At 40.6% G+C, this 24605-nt stretch overlaps 1 protein-coding gene across 9 annotated transcripts in view; it reads left to right on the top strand.

The window, feature by feature from the left end:
- The window catches only part of LOC126365743 (uncharacterized), a 507155-nt gene that overhangs the window by 385440 nt on the left and 97110 nt on the right, over positions 1 to 24605 (top strand). For 7 of the 9 annotated variants that reach the window (XM_050008196.1, XM_050008200.1, XM_050008203.1 and 4 more), the window contains one exon: positions 22333 to 22435. In XM_050008196.1, coding sequence (XP_049864153.1) covers positions 22365 to 22435 — 71 coding nt within the window. In that variant the 5' untranslated portion in view covers positions 22333 to 22364. Of the gene's footprint in view, positions 1 to 14757; positions 14858 to 22332; positions 22436 to 24605 lie in introns of those variants that run through there. The other 2 variants (XM_050008197.1, XM_050008204.1) reach the window with 2 other exon arrangements.

Below are 24605 nucleotides of genomic sequence, written 5' to 3'. Positions count from 1 at the left end.
GAAGAGAAATTTGTTAACATCTAGTATAGTTTTATGTATCAGGACGACGTTTCTGAAAGTATTTGTATGGAGTGTATCCATGTATGGAAGTGAAACATGAACGATAACTAGTTTGGACAAGAAGAGTATAGAAGCTTTCGAAATGTGGTGCTATAGAAGAATGCTGAAGATTAGATGGGTAGATCACATAACTAATGAGGAGGTATTGAATAGGATTGGGGAGAAGAGAAGTTTGTGGTACATCTTGACTAGAAGAAGGGATCGGTTGATAGGACATGTTTTGAGGCATCAAGGGATCACAAATTTAGCATTGGAGGGCGGCGTGGAGGGTAAAAATCGTAGAGGAAGAATGAGATGAATACACTAAGCAGATTCAAAAGGATGTAGGTTGCAGTAGGTACTGGGAGATGAAGCTTGCACAGAACAGAGTAGCATGGAGAACTGCATCAAACCATTCTCAGGACGGAAGACCACAACAACAACACCAACAACAAGCGACGTTAGCGCATTAACCGCGGTGACAGCTTGAACTAGCAATTGTAAACAACAGACCTGCAATCGACCAGTCAGTTGTGAGCAGCCAATGTTAATGGACGTGCTGCTATAGTGTGTCAACGTTGTTATCTCACAAATCCCAAAGGAACAACATATCTGAAATGTTAAAGACGTTCTTCGAAATATTTTGAAGAACAAAAGTGTGTGCCAAGTTTGTCCCGCATGCCTTAACTCCCAAGCAAACCAGACACGTGACATCTGCCGCAACTTGACTGAATTGTTTAATGCGGCCAATTATTTTCTGGAAAAAATCATCAGCGATGTTGAGACTTGCTGTTATCAATACACACCCAACATTAACCGTCAAAGTGCAGAAATTCACATGAAAGGTCAATGCTTTCGCGACAATACCTATTTTCAAGCCAATGCTTTCGCGACATAACCTATTTTCAAGCCAATGTGACATGAGCTAAATTACATCATAAAGATGGATTTTTCTGACTGTTTCACATGTTTGTATGAACGTTCCGCGCGTTGTATTCAAGTGAGGGCAGACTATGTGGAACACCTGTTGCATTAAAAGCATCTATTTTGTCTGTCCATCCTTGTGATCGATGACCTGTGGGACTTCGGCCGTTTCCTTATGCAATAAAATGAAACCATCTGTCGTGTTGATTTTATTACACTCAACCAGTTTCGGTGATTTAGCTGACGCCGAGGGAGTAAATTCCTATTTTGTACAAGATTCCATCATTGACCCTCTATGAAGTGGCTCCAGTAGAATACTGTAAATGCGATGCTGATGGTTGCAGGCATAACGTTGCTGTTGCAGTATCCTACCGATGTTGACCGCTGATGGGATCGTGTATAAGATCAGAGCTCATCCCCTCCCTCCCCCCAATGTCAGCTAAAGACTGAAGATGATGGACTGATTCACCGAAACTGATTGCAATAAAATAAAATATCAAAAAGACTACCATCTCTATTTATCCAATCTCGATACTTTTTGAACTTACGTGGTAGGATCCTCAACAGCATTGACGTTGAATGTGTTTCTTCAGTTTTGAGAATTATTACTCAAACGCATTCTCGATAAAGATAAAGGAAGGTGTGAGTGAGACTCGAACTCTGAGTTCCGTGCAAAATCATGTACACAAAGCTTATCTATACCAGAAATCGAGAAAATCTAAGATTTTTTGTCTTATCGATATTGGTACTGGCAAGATATCGGTCCTGAAATTCCAGTACTTTCGAGTCTATTTAATTTTAATAAACGACAAAAACTTTTCGTGTGATACTTACAAATTAACAAATTTTTGCATTTTCCCCCTTACTTGCTTCTTACCAAATTTTATGATTCTAGGTCAACGGGAAATCCGCTATAAGTTTTGATGTGTGAGTTTGCAAGTATCAAACCATGTAACGTAAGAAGGCCGTAACGTTTAATTGTATTGACTTAAAAGCTTAAGAGTTTTACATCGCCGAGGAACCGCAGAACTTAATATGTAACACGAATTTTAGCTTGATACTTCAATCTTTCCCTGATTAAAAAGGATTTAATAGTCGGATAGACTGGCGTACAAGAAAGTGAGCCTTCAAGGGTTCCATATTTACCGATTGCGACACGGAATCTTAAAAATGGCTGGACAAAGGTAAAAAGGTATTACGATCCCAACCCAAAGGTCGTTGGAACACCCCTGGTAGCTGCCGGATTGAGTTGTAACTAGTGTATCCAACATTCACCGTCGATGCTGTTGAGGATGCTACCACGTGAGTGCAAAAAGTTTCGAGATTGTCTAAACAGACAATAATTGAAATAGTAGTAAACTAATGTATCCACATCATTTATGTCGACTGCATACATCAAGGTCTTTACATGTCGCCAAAGCCAAAAAACCACAGGATCAAGGTCATGAGAACGGGCAAGCAAGATATTGGTCCTCCATGAGCAATCCAACACTTCTGAATGACTCGCCACACCCGAAGTTGAAAATGGGCCATAACTCGGACGAGACTAGGTTTTCGACCAATGTTTGTAGGAACTTTTCCTCCCCTAGAAGCATACTACATCCTCTGTATATCTAGCACGTGTAGCTATCTATGAATTAAGGAATAAAATGGAAAGGCATAAATATTCGGTTGGTGCATAGCTCCGTAGCGTCATTCTATAAGTTTTAAAAATCAAATACACGTAACTACGCCGCTAGAGGGAGTGGTAGGACTCGGATTAGCTGTGGGTGATTCTTGTTCCTTGATAAAAATTTTATTTAATTTAAACAAGTTCTGAATATTCTCTCATTTAAATAAGGAATTTAAAAGAATTACTTTTTTCCAAACCAAAACTGTAACAGTATGAACAAACAAATCAGCTTTGTAACTACTCAACAAGAATAATTTGATCAGCACCAAAATGTTCACTTAACAGTACAAAATTCCACTACAGAGAAAAAAAACGAAGGGTCAATGCTGCTTGATAATAAAAAAAATGATTTGAAATACATATTAAATGTTGAAACCTACATCTATGGGTAAAGGGGTTTAAGGCGAAAGATGTCAGAGCCCATGTACCATCATGTGTCATTTTCTATTACTACCTTATTGAAAAATACTTCTGAAACAGGTAGGCCTTTGTCAAACAATTTCAGTTAATTACAACACAGATTAAGTAAGAAACTTCCTGGCAAATTAAAACTGTGTGTCCCGGGCCGAGACTCGAACTCGGAACCTTTGTCTTTCGCGGGCAAGTGCTCTACCAACTGAGCTTCCCAAGCACAACTCACGCCCCGTCCTGACAGCTTTACTTTCATAAGTACCTCGTCTCCTACCTTCCAAACCTTACAGAAGCTCTCCTGCGAACCTTGCAGCACTAGCACTCCTGAAGTGGTTAGCACTCGCATTCGGGAGGACGACGGTTCAATCCCGCGTCCGGCCCTCCTGATTTAGGTTTTCCGTGATTTCCCTAAATCGCTCCAGGCAAATAGCGCGATGGTTCCGTTGAAAGGGCACTGCCGACTTCCTTCCCCGTTCTTCCCTAATCCGATGAGTCCTATGACCTCGCAGTTTGGTCTCTCCCCCCAGTAAAACTCAAACACTCTGTTGTGCTGTCACAAGAAGTCATGCAGCCGCCACCCGTTAAAACCCGCGCCATTGCGAAGGCAGCTCGTTGGCGGCGCTGCCCCGTGTGCATCGTGACACAGGCGCCATCGAGCGAACCTTCGCAGTACAGCTAACAGTACGAGGTGTCTGGTTTTGGACGGCGTGCGAATATCTACCAGGGCCAGAGATCAGTAGTGGACGCAGTCGTTGGATTTAACTGCACGCCGCGGCTGTCGTGGTGGACGGCAACAACAAAGTAGAGTGCTGACCGGAGACTTGCAGTACGGCGAGACAGGGCGCAGTTTGCTTCAGAACTATCTGGCTGGCCGTTACCGAAGCACAACCCGGAGACAGCGGAATTGCCTGTATGGGTTACTAGATAGGACTGTTCTCTTGGGTAGGAAGTAAGTGGTGCGCGCTGCTGTGTCTGAGTGAATTCACTCAGATAGGCACATATTACAAAACCAGTACTTGAGTTCTAACAGAGATTCCGTTAGTATTTCAAATGCGTATTCTTTTGGTCATTGGGTTTGATGTCACTTTTCGTTATATTCTGTGCAATCAACCCACTCATTATTTAACTGTCACGTTCCAGCCGATGCTTATTTGTGCTGTATCTTCAATATAAAAATTCTCTTAAAAATTTAAGGTAGAATTCGCTCCTTGCGTAATGGTTGTGTGTGTACCATTTGAGGCGTGGGGGGGTTGCTGGCGTCGCGTTTCGAATAGCTAGCGCCACTAGCTAGATCTGCCGTGTGCTGTCCCTCTGGCGTGAGGCCCGTAAGATACACTCCTGGAAATTGAAATAAGAACACCGTGAATTCATTGTCCCAGGAAGGGGAAACTTTATTGACACATTCCTGGGGTCAGATACATCACATGATCACACTGACAGAACCACAGGCACATAGACACAGGCAACAGAGCATGCACAATGTCGGCACTAGTACAGTGTATATCCACCTTTCGCAGCAACGCAGGCTGCTATTCTCCCATGGAGACGATCGTAGAGATGCTGGATGTAGTCCTGTGGAACGGCTTGCCATGCCATTTCCACCTGGCGCCTCAGTTGGACCAGCGTTCGTGCTAGACGTGCAGACCGCGTGAGACGACGCTTCATCCAGTCCCAAACATGCTCAATGGGGGACAGATCCGGAGATCTTGCTGGCCAGGGTAGTTGACTTACACCTTCTAGAGCACGTTGGGTGGCACGGGATGCATGCGGACGTGCATTGTCCTGTTGGAACAGCAAGTTCCCTTGCCGGTCTAGGAATGGTAGAACGATGGGTTCGATGACGGTTTGGATGTACCGTGCACTATTCAGTGTCCCCTCGACGATCACCAGAGGTGTACGGTCAGTGTAGGAGATCGCTCCCCACACCATGATGCCGGGTGTTGGCCCTGTGTGCCTCGGTCGTATGCAGTCCTGATTGTGGCGCTCACCTGCACGGCGCCAAACACGCATACGACCATCATTGGCACCAAGGCAGAAGCGACTCTCATCGCTGAAGACGACACGTCTCCATTCGTCCCTCCATTCACGCCTGTCGCGACACCACTGGAGGCGGGCTGCACGATGTTGGGGCATGAGCGGAAGACGGCCTAACGGTGTGCGGGACCGTAGCCCAGCTTCATGGAGACGGTTGCGAATGGTCCTCGCCGATACCCCAGGAGCAACAGTGTCCCTAATTTGCTGGGAAGTGGCGGTGCGGTCCCCTACGGCACTGCGTAGGATCCTACGGTCTTGGCGTGCATCCGTGCGTCGCTGCGGTCCGGTCCGAGGTCGACGGGCACGTGCACCTTCCGCCGACCACTGGCGACAACATCGATGTACTGTGGAGACCTCACGCCCCACGTGTTGAGCAATTTTGCGGTACGTCCACCCGGCCTCCCGCATGCACACTATACGCCCTCGCTCAAAGTCCGTCAACTGCATATACGGTTCACGTCCACGCTGTCGCGGCATGCTACCTGTGTTAAATACTGCGATGGAGCTCCGTATGCCACGGCGAACTGGCTGACACTGACGGCGGCGGTGCACAAATGCTGCGCAGCTAGCGCCATTCGACGGCCAACACCGCGGTTCCTGGTGTGTCCGCTGTGCCGTGCGTGTGATCATTGCTTGTACAGCCCTCTCGCAGTATCCGGAGCAAGTATGGTGGGTCTGACACACCGGTATCAATGTGTTCTTTTTTCCATTTCCAGGAGTGTATATGAAACCATTAGCGTGCAACTCACTCCATGCAACGAGTGGCGCAACCCAATGTCGTCCTCTAAACTAGGCTTTAGGTGACCACTTGTGCAAGTGTCTTGGGCACGGAGTCCGGCGACCGCTTATCCGGGCATATTTGAACCCTTGGCTGACTTAGTGCCCTTTCCGTGTGTAGCCTGACGAGCCAGTTCTGGGACGTCACACACCAATGAGAGTTGAAATCAGTTTCGCTGGGTTGAATTCTGGCTCCTTTCGAACCGGCAAGCTTCAGCTTCGATTCGTGGACTCCAGTTAAATTTTGGATTTTGCGGTCTTAGTAGTTATTACTGAAGGCCTGCCAGTTTTCTTACCGAAGGTCTGTCTCTTCTAATTAAGAGCTATTTCGTAATTTGGTTACCTGAAAATCTTATTTATCACGGCCTTCCTGCTTTTATTACCCCGTTATTGAGATCTGATATTTTACTGAATCTGTCTCCAGAATGAGATTTTCACTCTGCAGCGGAGTGTGCGCTGATATGAAAGTTCTTGGCAAATTAAGACTGTGTGCCGGACCAAGACTCGAACCCAAGACACAGTTTTAATCTGCCAGGAACTTTCATATCAGCGCACACTCCGCTGCAGAGTGGAAATCTCATTCTGGAAACATCCCCTAGGCTGTGGCTAAGCCATGTCTCAGTGGAGACACGCAAAGGTTACCAACTCAATGGAATGGCAGACGCGGAATCTCCCTTTTAAGTATTTCATACACTCCACTATTAATACCATCCACCACTTTTTTCAACGTCCCTTTTTATAGCTGACACGACATACTCAGCACTGCATTTTTTAAGTTCTACTAGAGTAACAAATGTCGATAAATATTGTGTGATGTTTTACTACGATAAATTATAGCTACTACCAAAAGTTTAGTGTCATTAATATCAGTTGATTCGTCATTTAAATTCTGAACATAGTATGTTCAAGATAAGTTCTCAGACCTAGGGCCCAGGAACATTCTTGGTAACAGCACTACGCTTTGTACAACACTTAATCTAGATTGCAGTAACACTCTCTCTGAACCTATTTTTACACATTTCTCCTACGTGATCACACGATATTATAGCACAATGCGCAGACACACAGAAGGCAAGTGACCTTCAGGCTCAAACTGCAGAATTGTCTTGTTTTTGTTCTGATTTTCTGTGTCCGGTAACTGAGCTCCACAGTAAAGTCGCACACTTTACAAAATGCCTTTGTGTTATCCCCTACAGCTTGTGATAAACACTGCAAAAAATTTCATATTTTTTAACCACTCTTCCCTAAATTGTTGTGTACTGCCAGGGTGTATACGGCCCGGGAGATCCGGGAAAAATCCAGGAATTTTTTCATCCGGGACAAACCCGGGAATTTCTTAGAATTCAGAGATTTTTCATTGTTTTAGATTTCAGTTAAAGTTTTGTAGGTTGGACGTGTAAGATCTGATACTCTGACAAAGAACTTTAGTCCACTACTGCTGAATAATACTGCAGCAATGAAACATAAATCAGGGAATAACACCAAAATAATAGTTGCATGGAAAATGGGTCATTTACACATTGCAGACCAGTTTGCCGACACCGTAAAGTGTCAAAGGCTTTAGGTCGAAGATTATGCAGTACGTCCGTAACAACTAACGTGCATTCAATGTGCGTGACGTCACAATTGTTTACATTTCTAACAGATCACCGGTTAATATTACGAATTGCTTGAGATGCGTTACTTTTAAAGGAAATTTCCCCGCAAGATGATTTATGTTGCGTGTGAGAATGTGCAGTGAATTTCTTAAATCGCAGGGCATTATAACTCTCATTCAAAACGTAACACTTTGAGGATCAGCCATTTGAAAAATGTCGGGCCCAGAAGATAAGTCATTTATGCCACTATTTAAAATTTTACCGGTACATTTGTATTTGATATGACTTAACGTGTAGCACACACTAAAAAAAGACAGAGCTTCAAGTTAGTTTTCATATTTAATGTTGTTCTTACATAGATAAAAAAAATATGCGATCGATGGCAAAGAGTGTAATCGACCTTCAAAAAAATGTGCATAATGTGTAACTGAGTAATGTAGTAAGTCTTTCCATGTCAGAACAACTCGACTTTTCTACGCAACTGATAATCATTTTGGCACGCTTTTAATTGCCAAATTAGAGCCTGTTAGTAGGCCTACGGACTTCCTATCATTGTAGGACTTATAACAGTGAATGCCAATAGATGATGCAACTCTCGTTCGTACATACACATCTACTTACGAGATAACCGCTATAGAAACGCACTTTGTTGAGTTGAGCGAGCTCGGCCTACCTCCGTAACGTACGCGCCGCGGCCTGTCTTTCTCGTAGGCCTCGTGCTCTGATTAACTGTCGTCATGACATGAGCTATGACTGGCTGAAAAAAGTGCATCGCTCAACGCAATCTCTATTTTAGAGTTTCGGAAGCTACCGTGCTGGAATTTGTGTATATACTTTCGCAATACGAAAATAAACTCTGCGTTTGGAAATTTGTTTGATGCGAGACAATATGCACATTGTTTTTTCCTGGATTTCGTTTCCTAAAGCGCTGGGACGTCCTCCGCCGGTATAAGACCTTTACGATTCAAAGGACTGATAGATTTTACAGCTTCGAGGGAAAGCATACTGTTACTTAAGACGGATGTATTTTCACCCGCTTTATACTTAATTTCATCCGGGAGAAATTGTTTTTAACCGGGATATCCGGGAATTTTTTTTCCTTTTCCACGTAGACACCCTGATTGGGATTTGTCTGTATCCATTTCAACGGAACTATAATCAATCATTATGGCTAGAAGCACAAGCAAGGCTACTACTAACACGAATTTAACAGTGCCTAACATCAATAATAACAAGCAGCATTCACGAATTTGCGTTTTGTTCAACTGCTCGGTCCTCGACAATGGAAATACAATAATTATAATGGAAATATAATATCATATCATGCATTATTAAATGTAGTTAAATCACCGTTTCATTGTTTAAATCTTTTAAAATACTTTAACATTTTGTTCCAGAAATTTGAATATTACGTTTACACCTTTGAATAATGCAAAATAAAGAATAATAGTTCCGTACTTACGTTCTACTTGCACTCGTTATTTACACTGTTGAGTACAGTAGCAATTATGCTTATGTTTCTTACCAGATTTTAGATTAAAACCAGTTGCAGGAAAGTGTTTTTTTTTTCTCTCTCTCTCTCTCTAACCTGTTAGGAACAAGTAGTAGGTAGTGATAGACAAGACTAAACTTCAGAAATGAACAAAAAATTTTCGAAGAATATAATATTAAAAAAGCTGGAATCCAACCAGATAATATTTTAAAAAGACTAAATTCCCCACTAGCAAATTTTCCAGCCAGATGGCCTTCCAAAAACCTGTCTAGTTGGAAAATTTGTAATTTGGCAACAGTACTGTGAACTGCAAATAAAAAATGACAATTGATAAATAAATCCATAGCGACCTGAATACCAACATGCAGAACAAAAAAGCTACGAACATACGCAGCAACATAATAATAGCATCAAGAAAGCGTATGAAGCTTTCGTTTGCCTGGTATGAGATTTAGTCGACAAGCCTCATATAATGATGATTACCGGTCACGACTTTCAGATTTTGTTCTTTGACGTTTAAACAATTTTACCGTCACTCCGTACCGCTTCTGGAGGTGCTGCACAGTTGCTACTTGGTTCACCGACGTTATGAAGAGAAACCTCTCAGAAAATCCCTTGTACAGTGTTTCTAGCTCACGAGTTGGGCGGCTACAGTGTGTGTGTGGGGGGGGGGGGGGGGGGGGGCGATTGACAAGCAACCGGTCGCGCGAATGTTCAAAAGTTGTGCATTGGGAAGGTCATAACTGCGTCCTGTCACTAATATGATTCAAATTTTCACGCAGAATCGTTTGCTGGAGGCTGATGTGTTTTAAAAGTTGCTTTTTTCCCTTAAAATATGACGTCAAACTGGTGATGTTTCCTTGTCGGAACTAGGACACAAAATTTTATTCTTAGAATATTCTGTATCTTGCGTGTACATTCATGATTTCCCTCTTACGTGAATCGAGCCATGTTCGTATTCGAAAGCAGAAGGTCTTACTTGACAAATTGTACCATAGGAAAACGTTAAGCTGAAAACGGATTAAGTTTCACAAGATTCTGAACCTTCGTAAATGAACATCCAAATACTTTTCAACTGTTCAGAAACTATTTTGTTAGCTGTACTTCTCCATTCTTTCCGGGCGATCTGTTGACATCTTGGATATTCGCGTCGTTCTCGCACGATATTTCAACAGCGTGCCTCGCTGTCTTCTACTGATGACACAAGATATCAACAGCAGACCCAGTCTCAACAATACCACTTACAGCCCAAGTGAGAACGAAACAGAACTGCAACTGATATGTTAATCTCGTGAAGATCTCTATTATCCAGATTTAGACAAAGAGAAATGAGTTGCTGGTGCCAGAAACGATATTAATGACCATACACTGAATGAAGTGCTATGTAAAACTATTTGTGTCAAGCCGAGTGACATAGCTGAAATGTTGTCAGCACATAGTTACATCAATTAAGAAGTTTGTTTCGATATATTTTGCACTCGGAAGTCTCTTACTGCATGACCCGGATGCTATCGTGTTTTGCTAACTTCCATTCCCTATTTCCCTGTGTAATAACTCGTATTTTAAATGATATTGTAGCTAAGGTAATAGTTTATTTACCAAACGCAAGCAAGAAGTACATTCCTGCATGTCTTATAGGTGCCTCTTGAGACATGGCATACTCATATACCAGTTCATTTGCCGCTTTAATGTATTTGTGCATTGAAGAGCCAAAGAAACTAGTACAGATGCCTAATGACGTGTAGGGCCGCAGCGACTCAGAAGTGCTGCAGCACGACGTGGCATGGACTTAATTAATATCTGAAGTAGTGCCGGAGGGACCTGACACCATGAATCCTGCAGGGTTGTCGATAAATCCGTAAGAATACGAGGCGGTGAAGATCTCTTCTGAACAGCACGTTGCAAAGCATCCCAGATATGCTCAATAATATTCATGTCTGGGGAGTTTGGGGACCAACGCAAGTGTTTAAATTCAGAAGAGTGTTCCTGGAGCCACTCTGTAGCCTTTCTGGTCGTGTGGGGTGTTGCATTGTCCTGCTGGAACTGCCTAAGTCCGTCGGAATGCAAAATAGACATGAACGGATGCAAGTTATCAGACAGGATGCTTTCGTACGTGTCACCTGTCAGATTCGTATCTAGACGTATCAGGGGTCCCATATCACTCCAACTGCACACGCCTCACTTCATTACAGAACCTCCACCAGCTAACAGTCCCCTGCCGACAGGCAGGGTCCATGGATTCGTGAAGTTGTCTTCATACCCGTGTACGGACACGTCCATCCTCTTGATACAGTTTGTAACGAAACTCGTCCGACCAGGCAACACGTTTCCAGTCATCAACAGTCCAATGTCGGTGTTGACGGGCCTAGACGAGGCGTAACGCTTTGTGTCGTGGAGTCAAGGGTTCATGAGTGGGCCTTCGGTTCAAAGCCTATATCGATGATATTTCGTAGAATGGTTCGCACGGGGCCATAAAGCCATAAAGCACTTCTTTATGGCCCAGCAGTGAAATCTGCAGTAATTTGTGGAAGGGTTGCACTTACGTCACGTTGAACGATTCTCTTTAGTCGTCGTTGGTCTCGTTGTTGCGGCATCTTTTCCAGGCCGCAGTGATGTCGAAGATTAGATGTTTTACCGGATTCCTGATATTCACGGTACACTCGTGAAATGATCGTACGGGAAAATCCGCACTTCATCGATACCTCGGAGATTGTGTGTCCCATCGTTCGTGCCCGGACTATAAAGCCACCTTCAAACTCACTTAAATCTTGATAACCCGCCATTGTAGGAGCAGTAACCGATTTAACAACTGCACCAGGCACCTGTTTTCTTATATAGGAGTTGCCGATCGCAGAGCCGTATTCTGCGTTTACATATATCTGTATTTGAATACTCATCCCTATACCAGTTTCTTTGGCTCTTCAGTGTAGATTCTAATAGGTACGTACAAGACACGAAAATAATTTCCGTGTAAACCTTACCGCTTGGTCTGAGACAGAGAGAGCTTTTGTGCTTTCTGGTTTCGGTAAATATAAAGCAATGAACTGGGAAACAATGCAAATTCAAAAGAAAATTAATCTTATTTAGCTACGCCGGAGTCTATTTTTGTTGTGCATCACTACAGCAGCGCTCCAAGCGGGCAGAAATCTATACTTTAATTACAAGAGTAAAAATGTAAAAGTCATGTGACTAGGGCCTCCCGTCAGGTAGACTGTTCGCCGGGTGCAAGTTTTTCGATTTGACGCCACTTCGGCGACTTGCGCGTCGAAATTCATAGTGGATGAGTGCGATTGGTATCATTTGTATTGGTTTGTAACCTAGTTTTTACAGTGGGGAGCGTATAACGTGCCATAAAAATCGACAGTAAGTGAAAAAATGACAGCTCATTTGTCTGTCTTTGATTTCCTAAGGACGCTGGGATGTACGAAACGGTACATTACAGGACATTTTATTTATCATTATCTTGTAACATACAGATACTTTTACTGAAGAATGTCGTTTTCTTTTAAGAACAAATAGAGCTAGTAAACAGCAGAAGACGTGACCACATGCAGAAAGACTTCTTACGTCTACTCAACAGCGTGAAGTTGTGTTCACAACACTTCTAGACAAATCAGTGAATGTGGAACGTAGAAAACCCGTATGGAATGCAGTACCTACGTTATTTAACGTATAAAATATGCCACCACAACTGTAGCAGGCTCATTTTTAAAAGTAACCTTAGGAAAATTGGTCAGAATCGACAGTATCGAGCAAAGAAGTGACTAGAATGACAGAAAAACAGCGCGCTAAACTCACTTAACTGCTTTTAACAAAGAGACTTTTTCGCCTATGTTACATCACGGTTGTTTTGCCTTCAATAATTCATTCGACAAATATTGACACGATTTTTTTAGTTTCCATTTTCTGCCTGATAAGAAGTTCCAAGAACATAAAGCACGACTTAGTGCTACAACAGATTAACTAGCCAGATTCAGGGCTCGTGCCACTTTTTGAAGCAATTATTGTCGAATAGGAATGTAGCAGAAACAGTAAATGTGCAGAAATATCAAAATGCAGCGCTTAATTTCTTAATTATCACCAAAACCATTAGCTCTCCGTCGTCACTGCTTCTTTACTGCACTCCTGGTACGTTGTAAACACAGGTCTGGAAGAAAGGGGTAGTTGCACAATGGGGACTCCCTACAAGCGTCCCCTCTCCCCTTCCCTAAACCACGCGTGATGACGTTCAGCTACCGGTTCGGCTGTACTCGGTTCGTGGCCACGATTCGCAACGGTTTTACTGTTGCTAGGAAGGAACATAATTATGGGGCCGCTGTTTCGCGTGCGTCAGAAACTCGAGTGGTACGTTTGTTCCAAGAGGTTTCCCTGCTTACTACCGTTCCGCAAGAAGATAGTTTTACTAGTTGATTTGTTGAGTATTGCTCTTACTTCAGCATTGCAAGTAGGGTTGGTAAGTCGCATTTCTTTGCATTTTTCTTCGCTTACGTGACAGTATGTTACCATTGTGTTTTTTTCAGCTATGTAAGAATATTATTTATTAATAGTGTATGGAATGTTGAAGTAAACTTACTTTGAAATATTGATGGGCAGCAAAAGGAAATACATGACGCTTTTAGAAGTAAAACCGCGAAGCAATCGTTCATAATATATTCTGGACGTTAAGAGACATCGACTCATATGGGATCATATTTCAAACTGAAAAATATGTCAGTGCCGATTTCATGAGTTGCTGTACGCATCAAGACTCCTTGATCTGTTCATATCTTCGTGGAATTAAGGCTAGGGTTATTGCTTCAAATAGTTCTTTCCGTTTTCTCCAGGATTTCTACTGTCTCGTGGTAAATTCTAAAGAACATGCTTATGTAGAAGTGACTTAGCTTTCGAAACGAAGCCCGACGATCATGTTTCACAGAATTTCACGTCGTTGAACAATGGCGTCACTATAGGGGAAGCTGCTAGGTCATTCAGACTTCTTTCGAAATTGAAAGACTTTTAGACTTTTCAGCCAGATTTCTACTGGATTATTTCCCTTTAAAAGGTGCTGATACTTATATATGTAATGCACGTCCAGCAGCGAGTTGAGCAGCAATTTTTGATGAAATTCGTGCCCATATTTTGTATACCGTATTCAGCGTTCGAAAAAATAGCTCGCGCATTCTTATTCTCCTAATTGTGTTTTACATAGCGTTGTTTGCAAGCAGCTCGTTCGTCGTTCCACCTATTTCCTGTTTGCAAAAGTGTGGAATAACACACAACTTTTTGCAAATGAATCTTACCAACATACCACCGCACCGAGGAGTACTTCGACCTGTACAGGCTAACAGGCCTATAGAATTTGCTATTGCTGCAGACGTAGCTCATTGTCGCTTTACTTTCGAAACAAGAATCGTTTAACAAAGGATTAGGTTTTTACAATGTGTGTATCACGTTGTATAGCACTTTTATAGTGTTGTGGCCTTGGCTGCACATCTCACAAATCCATTGTGAACCTGTGTTGAGTGAATTTGTAGCTCAGGACGTTGCGTCTTTATATATATTTTTCAAATCAACCGAGTAACACGGAGGATGCTTGGAGATCTTAGCAGGAAATGGGTAATCCAACGATACGTGACTTGAAAGATGGGAGCTACTAAAGCTGAATCTCTAGAGATTATGGTTTTTGAGCGCTCACTTGCACGAGGTTTTGATTGCTTTATGTGATTGATTCCTTATTTATTACACAGTCTGCAAGCTTAAAAAGAAACTTAAGTCTTCTCGTGTACTAGTGACATCTGAGACTACTGTCGACACCCTTTCTTCGCTTCTCTGTGTATAATTCCACAGATGTTTCACGTATGTAACTGAGTGTAAACATTGTTTCAATAATTAGTACTCGGCGCTCGTTCGTGGAATTGATTGCTGTTCAAGGTATAACATGTTTTGATTTATAAAAATTTTGTTAATGAATTTATAAAGTGTATTGATTCTCAAGAATTAACTAATATATCATTTTCACCATTGTTGTGAACGTTGGAGTGGTTCGAGTAACGCTTTTGCACGATGTGTAAAACTGCAACTAGAGGCTTAAAAAATGAAATGTGAAGAAAGTGATTTTGCAAATCTTTGTGGAAATGTTACGTTTTCAACATTTCCACAGTTTCTGCTTTTCCTTGCTGTTAATTTTCTACAAGCAGGTGTGAAATTTTCGCATTTTGAAAGGTTTTATTATTATTGGCAAACTTGTTATTACAACAAGGAAAACCTACGATGGACTTCGTAAATTGCCGGCAGAAGTATAATCACAATGCTATTAGGACGAATGCTGGAAAAAATAAACATTATTTCCAACATACTTTCTTCGCTTCTGAAGTCACGCATGAATCGGAAATCAATCGGCGAATTGCGAGTAGCTGGGTCAGGGATTGCCAACCTTTGTGATCTGATCAAATTTCAAGGTTGAAGGCCCATATCGTCGTTGTTGAAAAACCGTTTTAAGTTTTGGCTGTACATTCTTTCACATAGAGATAAAAAAGTTTGGGATAAATGAAGCTTTTACTACATGAAATAAATATCTGCGTACAAGTTACGCATGCAGAAAAGTACAAGGGGGGGGGGGGGGAGTCCAGTTCTCTCCTTGGCAGAACTTCATGGACGTAGTTTAGTCTACCTCTTCCCGTCTGAACTGCAGACCTTGTGACAGTGTTGGTTGAAGTTGGAATACAGTCTGAAAGCGCAACAATAGGAGTTGCGAGAATAGGACAGGCGTCGCGCCATTGTCTTGTGGATCTTGTCACATATCGACACAGTAACGAAAGTAAAGCATTTGCAAGACAGCTGGCATTTAGAATGTCATTAAAAGTCCCTCGTGTTATGGCCGAATACTAGAAAATACGTCGGCAACGTCATTTTCTTAGTACTTTAGCAAGTGCTACACTGTAGTTGTTATTATTGGATGTATCTTTCGCTGGTATGTCGTTTAGTGCACTAGTTAAACTGAGTGAGAAGCAAATAAAGATGCGGAAAGAAGTGCCGATACTGGGTGAAGCAATAGATCAGTGACAGAGCGAAGTACCTTTTCTTACGTTTATGTACAACGCTGATACTCAGGGCAAGATAAACAGACCATTGAGCGGTTGGTATCAACTAGTTTTCCTGAAAGTGTAGCCAGCTCCCCCACAAGTTGCTACAGGTATTGGGAGTTTTGTTCATTCATGAATATTCAACTGCAGCCTGTAACTTGCAGAAATTTGTCACAATGAGACCCAAGACGCACACTCATGCATCCTTTATTCTACTGTGTAGCAGATGCTGTACCTTCCACTGAGTTGAGCTAGCGTAACTTTTCCTCTGCAAGAACGATCATGTGGTTGAACAAAATACTTTGGCACGGTTTGGAAAGCTAGCGTGACGTATTGTCTTGACGAACATATACGTTTGCATTGAGGTGCTTTAGGTGAACTTGGGTTTTGTATCTAATGCAGTGGTCCTTAAATGTTTTTGCCCAAGAGCAGTACTGACACTACGAGACGGCATCCCATTCCCTGCCCCCGTTTTGACCTTTAATATCTTTATTGTCTGAATAATCTTAAGATTCACACATTTTATTTTCCACAGTTCCACCCAAGTTAGAATCTTTGGAAAACTATTTCTCTTGTTGGTTTTAGTTTTTTCACTCTCTTGAATGATCTTCAAACACTTTTTAACTGGGTTACCTGTACAGTGATATTCATTTCCGTTTCTCTACTTTTTTCGGCTACTTATTGTTCCGCCAGCTTTAGGGAAACCTCTAAAAATATCAGGCCAGTTAAATTCTTGCATGGTCTATATTCTTCAGTTGGTGTATTAGATGGGCCTACCTGTGACACACTTTGATCTTCATCGTTGTCTGTGGTGTCTACAACAGGGGTTGCACAGTTCACATCACTGTAACACACTTTTTTTGCAACTTCATATGTTAAACTAGTATAAGACTGTGGTCATAAGACTCAGAATAACACATATTGTTTATGATTATAAAAAATAGAGAGGATATCATATAATAAAATTTTACTTTACATAAACCAAAAAAAATTTTTTTTTTCATTACATACCAAAGATGAAATACGAGAGCCTCACTGAAAATAATCAGACTTTTTTAAACTTTTGATCCTTATTATTTAGATAAACCAAGTACATCATCTTGTTCTACAAACTTTCTGACACTTTTTTTTACATAGTTTTCAGTTCTTTGCATACATTTTTGCTATCACTCTGCAAGTTTGAAAATACTCTTATGACAGAACTTCTTTACAGCCTCCCAAAGACACAGATTAACTGTTTGTCAACCACTTTCCATTGTCTCGTTGCATTGTCCTCGCATCTGTTCCGTAAGAGAACTGAGAAGGTGTTAGTTGGAGGGTGTCAAGTCAGAAAAGTAGGGAGGAGAGGACATGGAAGAGTTTCCCACCAAAATATCCTAATATGAGCAGTGGGAGGACATGGGTTATTCTGTCACAAGATGACATTCCCAGGCCATTTATGGCAAAATGCGTGATGGAGCTTCAAAAGTATCGGGATATAGCGGAGAGCATTTTATGGTTTGTCCAGATTCGACAAAGTTGACCAGTATCATTTCCTTGCAGTGTTCTGTGGAAGTAGTGCGAGGGCAACAATCACCAGTCTTTTCCTGGATACTCGTATCTGCCCCTTTGAAATATTTCACCCATCTCGTAACACTGCTAGTGCCGATTCTAACTTCTCCATATGTAGGATGAAGTCAGGTGAATTTCAGTAGCACATTTTCCCCCCTTTGACTAAGAATCCAATGAAACAAAACATTGATGTCAGCCATTTTGGAAGTACTGCATGTGGTCACATGATAGATGCTAATGACATCACAATATGGCAACATATGGTGTTAAGTCTGTATTATCGTCTTGCAGTTGTTTTTGTTACTTTGTTGGAATTGGAATTTTAATGGTGGGTTGCTCACAGCTTTAAATATGGCCCTCATATAAACACTACCAAAGTTCACTGGCCAAAAGTGGTAACAAAGACAACTGGAAATGTGTTAAACACAAAGCTAGCAGCATGATAAATTATACACAAATCCAAATGTTACACTGTGCTCCATTTTACACAGCTCCCCACCTTCCCCTGCTGACCGATAAGCCAACACCATTTGGAACACTTTGTGTTGATTGTCCTGTTTCAGACTGCAGCCATCCTGAGCAATTCCAGAGGTGTCACACTGTAATTGCGTAAGTTTTGTTTGTTACTGTGTAGGAAAACTACACTATTAAGAATTTGTTAACTTTAGTTGACGTTTTTGGATTCACCTGTTGGTTGCTAGATTCTCATTGTTACAAAATACTGCTTAGAACCTCGGGTCACACAAATCCTTGATTCCAACCACATGCAGCATGTGGCCACAGTTTAATGACCACTGAAAAAATGTATGCAACGAACATGGCACACCCATCAATGGCTTGGATTTCTCTCTTTGTCATCCACTAGATAGCGTGTCACAACTGTTTTAAACTGTACTGTGTTGGCAAAAAAGGCTCAAATGTGTGTCGGCAAATTCATATCACGAAAGTGGTAGGTGTCAGTATGTACTGGCTCATTAGTCCAGATCATATTTTCTTATCCCTAACATTTCCAATGTTGGTAGCATTATATCCATAACGTCTCCTTTGTGCTGTAATTTGTGATTAGCATAGAGTGGAAAGCTTATATCGGAACTTCATAGATAGATCATTCTGGAAATTATAGCTGCTCATCAGATTTTGTTGCCAACAATGAATTAGCATGTGATCCTCTGTACTGTGGAAAAGTTATCTGCTGTTGCAATTCTCTAAGCTGTTGTTGGCTCAAATGGTTCTGAGCACAATGGGACTTAACTTCTGAGGTCATCAGTCCATTAGAACTTAGAACTACTTAAAGCTAACCAACCTAAGAACATCACACACACATCCATGCCCGAGGCAGGATTCAAATCTGGGACCGTAGCGGTCGCGCAGCTCCAGACTGTAGCGCCTAGAACCACTCGGCCACTCCGGCCGGCAGCTGTTGTTGGCCCTCTGATAGATCTTTGACATGATGACATGTGGAAGACCAGCTCAATTTCAGCGTTAGGATGCCCCATGCATGCTCTGGCTGATAACATTTAACTGTGAGCTACAATGAGTTACTCCATTTGCTGAGATGACAAGTCTCTTGTCTGATATCGCTAACTGAATCTTCATCAGTGTGTGCTCTCAACAGTGGTTAATTTCTCCATTAACAAAAAGCAACACAGTCTCTTCAGTCAAGTGACTTTTACGTTTGAGGGTAACAAGACCTATATGCTCAATAATTATCTTTTCATTAGGGGTAAATAAAAGGGGTGGTAAGACCATGTGCACCTCCTTTCTGCCATTTGAACATAATGAAGTATAGACCCATCAGTTTCTGATACTTGTTGTGTACTGATTACAATTTGACACATTTTAATAGTGTGTGTTTTACATAATTAAAAGAAATTTATTAGCAGATATGCCCTCAGTTTTAAACAATATTGAGATGAATATTTATATTGTTTAGAAGAGGGCAACATGATTTTCTTCACCCTACATTGTGCATATTTCTAACGAAGCTTTTCTGTAGTTTTAATGTTTGACACAGAGTTACCCCAAAACACAATTCAGTACCTTTCTACTGATTCAAAGAAGCCATGATATACTGCTTTTCTTATGTCTATGCTGGTAGCATTGTACAGTATCCTCATGTCATACTGGTAGCATTGTACAACATCCTCATTGCAAATGGTGGGCTATTTAATTTATTTGCAAGGTACTGTGTATAATAAGAGACAGAGGTTAGTGGTAGTACATTATGTGAAACTCTTGAGTGTAAATGTCTTTGGGGTCCAATGGGATAAATTAAAATGCTGCAAATACATAGATAAACAACTGAAGCAGTTCATATAAGCATGTTTTGCTCTTAGAAGTATCTCTTATTGCGTTGCCCAAAGGTAACTGTGATGGCATATTTTCACTTCCTGTTATCTTATGAAATTGTCTTCTGGTGTGGAGCACTTAAATAAAGTATTTATTCAGCAAAAATGAACAATAAGAATATTGTGTGAAATAGATGACTGCTCATTTTGCAGAGATCATTTAAAGGACTTAATTCTTCCAATGCCCATTGATAATGACTATTCCATTAGTGTAAAAGTTTTAAGCACACTCCATGTAGGAAGTAATACAGAAAGGACAGGTTACAGAAAAATTTTCCCACCAAGCGATTTTTTTCCTCGTACAGTTTCACCATGTCAGTTTTCACCACTAATTGTGATATGCACTGTACTCAAATGTTGCACTAGAACACACCCTGTCTGCTGCCCAAATTGGCCACTACTGATTGTGATACATCTTCTATAGAAATTTCACAATTGTGGCACCTTTGGTGCTCATCATAGCTTGGTGTCCAAATGGCAGCTTGTGTCGCTTGGGCCTTAAACTGGCCCTGGATACAAAGCAAACAATGTAACACACAAATGCTGTAAGTTTTTTTTTCCTTTAGCATTAAATTGTCTACAGTTATAATAATTATAAAGCTACATTGAATTTCTGTTGCTCATTCGGCTAACAAATGAGAGTCTGAGAACAACATTGTTTTACATGATTGCCCCTCTATTACATACAGTATGTGGTTCGCTTCTGGACACAAGTTATTTTGCAAAATGGTAACTCCTTACTTCCTGCTATGAGCTCAAATGTGTATGTTGAGAATTTGGAAACACTGTGTAGAAAGTTGCAGGGAAATGGTGAACTGTATGTATTATTGTTTGCTATTATAAAACATAGTGTGACAGACTACGATCATCAGTTGATTAAGTTATGGATTCTGAAAGGGAGTAAGTGATAGATATTTATCAGTGTGCTGTATCTCATTGTAAAATAACAGTGTCTGTGAGGTATAATCGAATGGCCATGACAACATTCTGCGAAGCAAGCTGGACATTGTAAACATGTTAGTAGATCAAGAAAAGTAATACGTCCATAAGTAAAATGAGAATACTAATACTAACATATAATTAAAGAAAGAACTCCATTTACATATGCAAGCACATTTATAAATGGCTTCATCAGTAATACACACTCTAAATAATAATTTTAGAGATACTGATATTTCTGTATCAGACTATTTATTCTCTGTTTCAGTCCAGAAAGGCAGTGATGATGATATTAAATGTCCTTGGATCCTGTCTCCTAGAGAAACACTATGATATGCTAAATCCACAGAGAAACAGTCCCCTTTTGAATAAAATTCCCATTTTCAATAATTTCCTCAATTTCCACTGAAAACAATTCCATCTACTTCACATTTAGTGCACTACCTGTGAACATGCACCAGCCCTAAGATTTTATTGCTGCATCTCACTTTTATATTTCATACACTATCGTGTGCACTTATGCCAAAGTTCAGAGAGCACAATTCCACTGAACCCTATTTGAATTTCTTTTTGAGTCCGTTGGACCCTATATAATTCAAAATTAATTAATTCCCTGATGAGATAACTTATCTCTTAATCAAAATAAATAATTAGTAAGACTTACCAAGCGGGAAAGCGCCAGCAGACAGGCACATGAACAAAACACACAAACACACACACACAGAATTACTAGCTTTCACAACCGATGGTTGCTTCTTCAGGAAGGAGACGGAAAGACGAAAGGATGTGGGTTTTAAGGGAGAGGGTAAGGAGTCATTCCAATCCCGGGAGCGGAAAGACTTCCCTTAGGGGAAAAAAAGGACAGGTATACACACACACACACACACACACACACACACACACACACACACACACACACACATATATATCCATCCGCACATACACAGACACAAGCAGATATATTTGCCTTTAAATATGTCTGCGTGCGTGTGTGTGTGTGTGTGTGTGTGTGTGTGTGTGTGTGTGTGTGTGTGTACACCTGTCCTTTTTTCCCCCTAAGGGAAGTCTTTCCGTTCCCGGGATTGGAATGACTCCTTACCCTCTCCCTTAAAACCCACATCCTTTTGTCTTTCCCTCTCCTTCCTGAGAAGCAACCATCGGTTGCGAAAGCTAGTAATTCTGTGTGTGTGTTTGTGTGTTTTGTTCATGTGCCTGTCTGCCGGCGCTTTCCCACTTGGTAAGTCTTGGAATCTTTGTTTTTAATATATTTTTCCCATGTGGAAGTTTCTTTCTATTTTATTTACATAATAAATAATTAGTAATTTATTTTAAGAAATCTGTATAACAATCTTGCTCATCCTAAGCATTGTATGCTGTTTGATCATTATTGAAGCTTGTAATGACATGGTTTTATTGTCATATGAGATTACTTTTGTACATTATTTTGGAGGATGATCCAATAATTGGCTACAATTGTGTTTTGCAGGTTCACGCACACAGAAGGATTGAAAACTAAATATGACTATCACTTATACTGGAGAAGTTGCCACATGCACTGGACTTGGGTGTTTTTGGCGGTTACTCTTCAGGTTTGTCATTTGTTAACTAAATTGCATTCATGGAAAAAAAGCTTTATGTGATACCAGACTGAATATAAATGCTGGAGAATGTTGCTTAGCATATTGGACTTGAAAGAAGCACTTGGTCACATAGTGTTATTTTCATGTTACCGAAAAATATTTACCTTGCTAGTTGATTCTTATACTAAGAGCCTGTACAAAAGTCTTGGATACCTCATAGCCTTAGACATTTGCACAGAGATAGTTATTTGTGAGAGACAAATTGCACTCATTTCCAAACACTAAACTGTCCCGTTCTATATACAAATTGCTTTTAGCTTGAGTTAATTTCAAGCAGCTAGAATGATGACTAAACATTAAGAATGCCCTTCACAGATGTAGTGTCCCACTAGATCCAAAGTGAGGATATCCTCCAGCATTATAACATGTCAGAACATAAATAAACAATAAATATTTACAAAGAAAAAAATACACTAATGTACCGTCCACAGACCCCAAGTGAAGTGGTCCTCATTGATATGGAATAAGTAAAAAATCTTTAAAAATATTTTCGTTTATAAGATAATGACAAACTTGTCACAAAATATATAAATGTTCAATGCACTAAGGTATGTACGACAAATCTTAGCTTACTGTAGTGATCCATCATCAAGTAGAGAAATTATTTTACAGCTCTTACACTGATAGCATTATTGTCCTGAATCTATACAGAAGTTGCGTTGTACATAATACTTCCATTATTTGATATTATTAGTAACATGCACACATCCATTGGTTCTACTAAGAAATTAATCTGTAGCGTAGGAGGAATCAGCCATCAGTAAATCCTGTAGGCTCCTCTTAAACTGAATGTTATTAGTATGTAGTTAACCTTTTATGGACGCTGACAGGTTATTGAGAATGTGAGCTCTTGAATAATGGACAAGTTTGTGGACTAAAGTAAGTGACTTCCACAAAGATTTAAAACTGTTCTTGTTTCTAGTACTGATGTCATGAACTGAACAATTAGTTTGAAAAAGAGATATATTTTAATAATGAGTTTCATTAATGAATGAATAGTTTGAGAAATAGTAGTTAATATCCATAGTTTTCTACACAGGCCTCTGTGAGACGTTCTTGAGCTTGCACCACATATCATTCTTTTTTACACATTTTTGGCCTCTGAAAACTTTAGTTTTTGGAGTAACTCTCCAAGCCAAGCTAACCCCATATGACTTTTTGAAATGAAAGTAGCCTATGTGTAGTAACCTAGTTTTTCTGTTTTAATACCATGTATGTCTGACAGTATTTGTATTGCAAATAGAGATTTGTTTAAGTGCTTTAACACACTCAGCTGCTTCTTTATTAGTGTCCATGAGAAATTTCATTAACTGATCTTTCTAAGGCTATACTTTATTTGGTATTTGTTGCAGCGTTTGTATCGTCTGGAAATAAAACAAACTTGGCATCTGACATGAAGTTGGGTTAAATCAGGCCCTATATCTTTTTGATACTTGAAGATAAATTAGTCAGGTGGGAGATGAGAACAGTTATTGGCCTTGGCTGTATCAAAATAAGCAGCCTAACATTTCTCATTATTTGCAATGAAGGGCTAGATAGTAAAACTGCAATAAGCATTAGTGTTTATGGTGCATATATTGGTATGAGAATGTAGGAATGTGATGTATTAGAAAAGTGCCTGACTTGTAATATTTATACCATCTGCCATATCTGGCCATTCTGATTTAGGTTTGCTGTTATTAAATACATCATTTCAGTTAAATGCATGATGATTTATTTAAAAGGCTGTAGGCAATTCCTACCCATTTGCTTCTCACAATGAGGTAGTGCTCTCTCTCTCTCTCTCTCTCTCTCTCTCTCTCTCTCTCCAATGGTCACATTGTTGAAAAGATATAAAATACTAGTAAATGTAAATAGACTTGTTAGAGTTCCCATAACACACACACACACACACACACACACACTCTCTCTCTCTCTCTCTCTCTCTCTCTCTCTCTCTCTCTCTCTATCTCTCTCTCTCTCTCTCTCTCTCTCTCTCTATCTCTATATATATATATATATACCTGCAATTAGATGCAAGGGCAATGTACTTGAGGACAATATTATCGAAATGGAAGAGGATGAAGATGAAATGGGAGATAAGATACTGCGTGAAGAGTATGACAGAGCACTGAAAGAC

Source organism: Schistocerca gregaria, chromosome 4, assembly GCF_023897955.1.
Source record: "Schistocerca gregaria isolate iqSchGreg1 chromosome 4, iqSchGreg1.2, whole genome shotgun sequence".
Classification (NCBI taxonomy): domain Eukaryota; kingdom Metazoa; phylum Arthropoda; class Insecta; order Orthoptera; family Acrididae; genus Schistocerca; species Schistocerca gregaria.
Note: the sequence above shows the minus strand (reverse complement) of the source record. Positions and strands in the feature narration are given on the sequence as shown.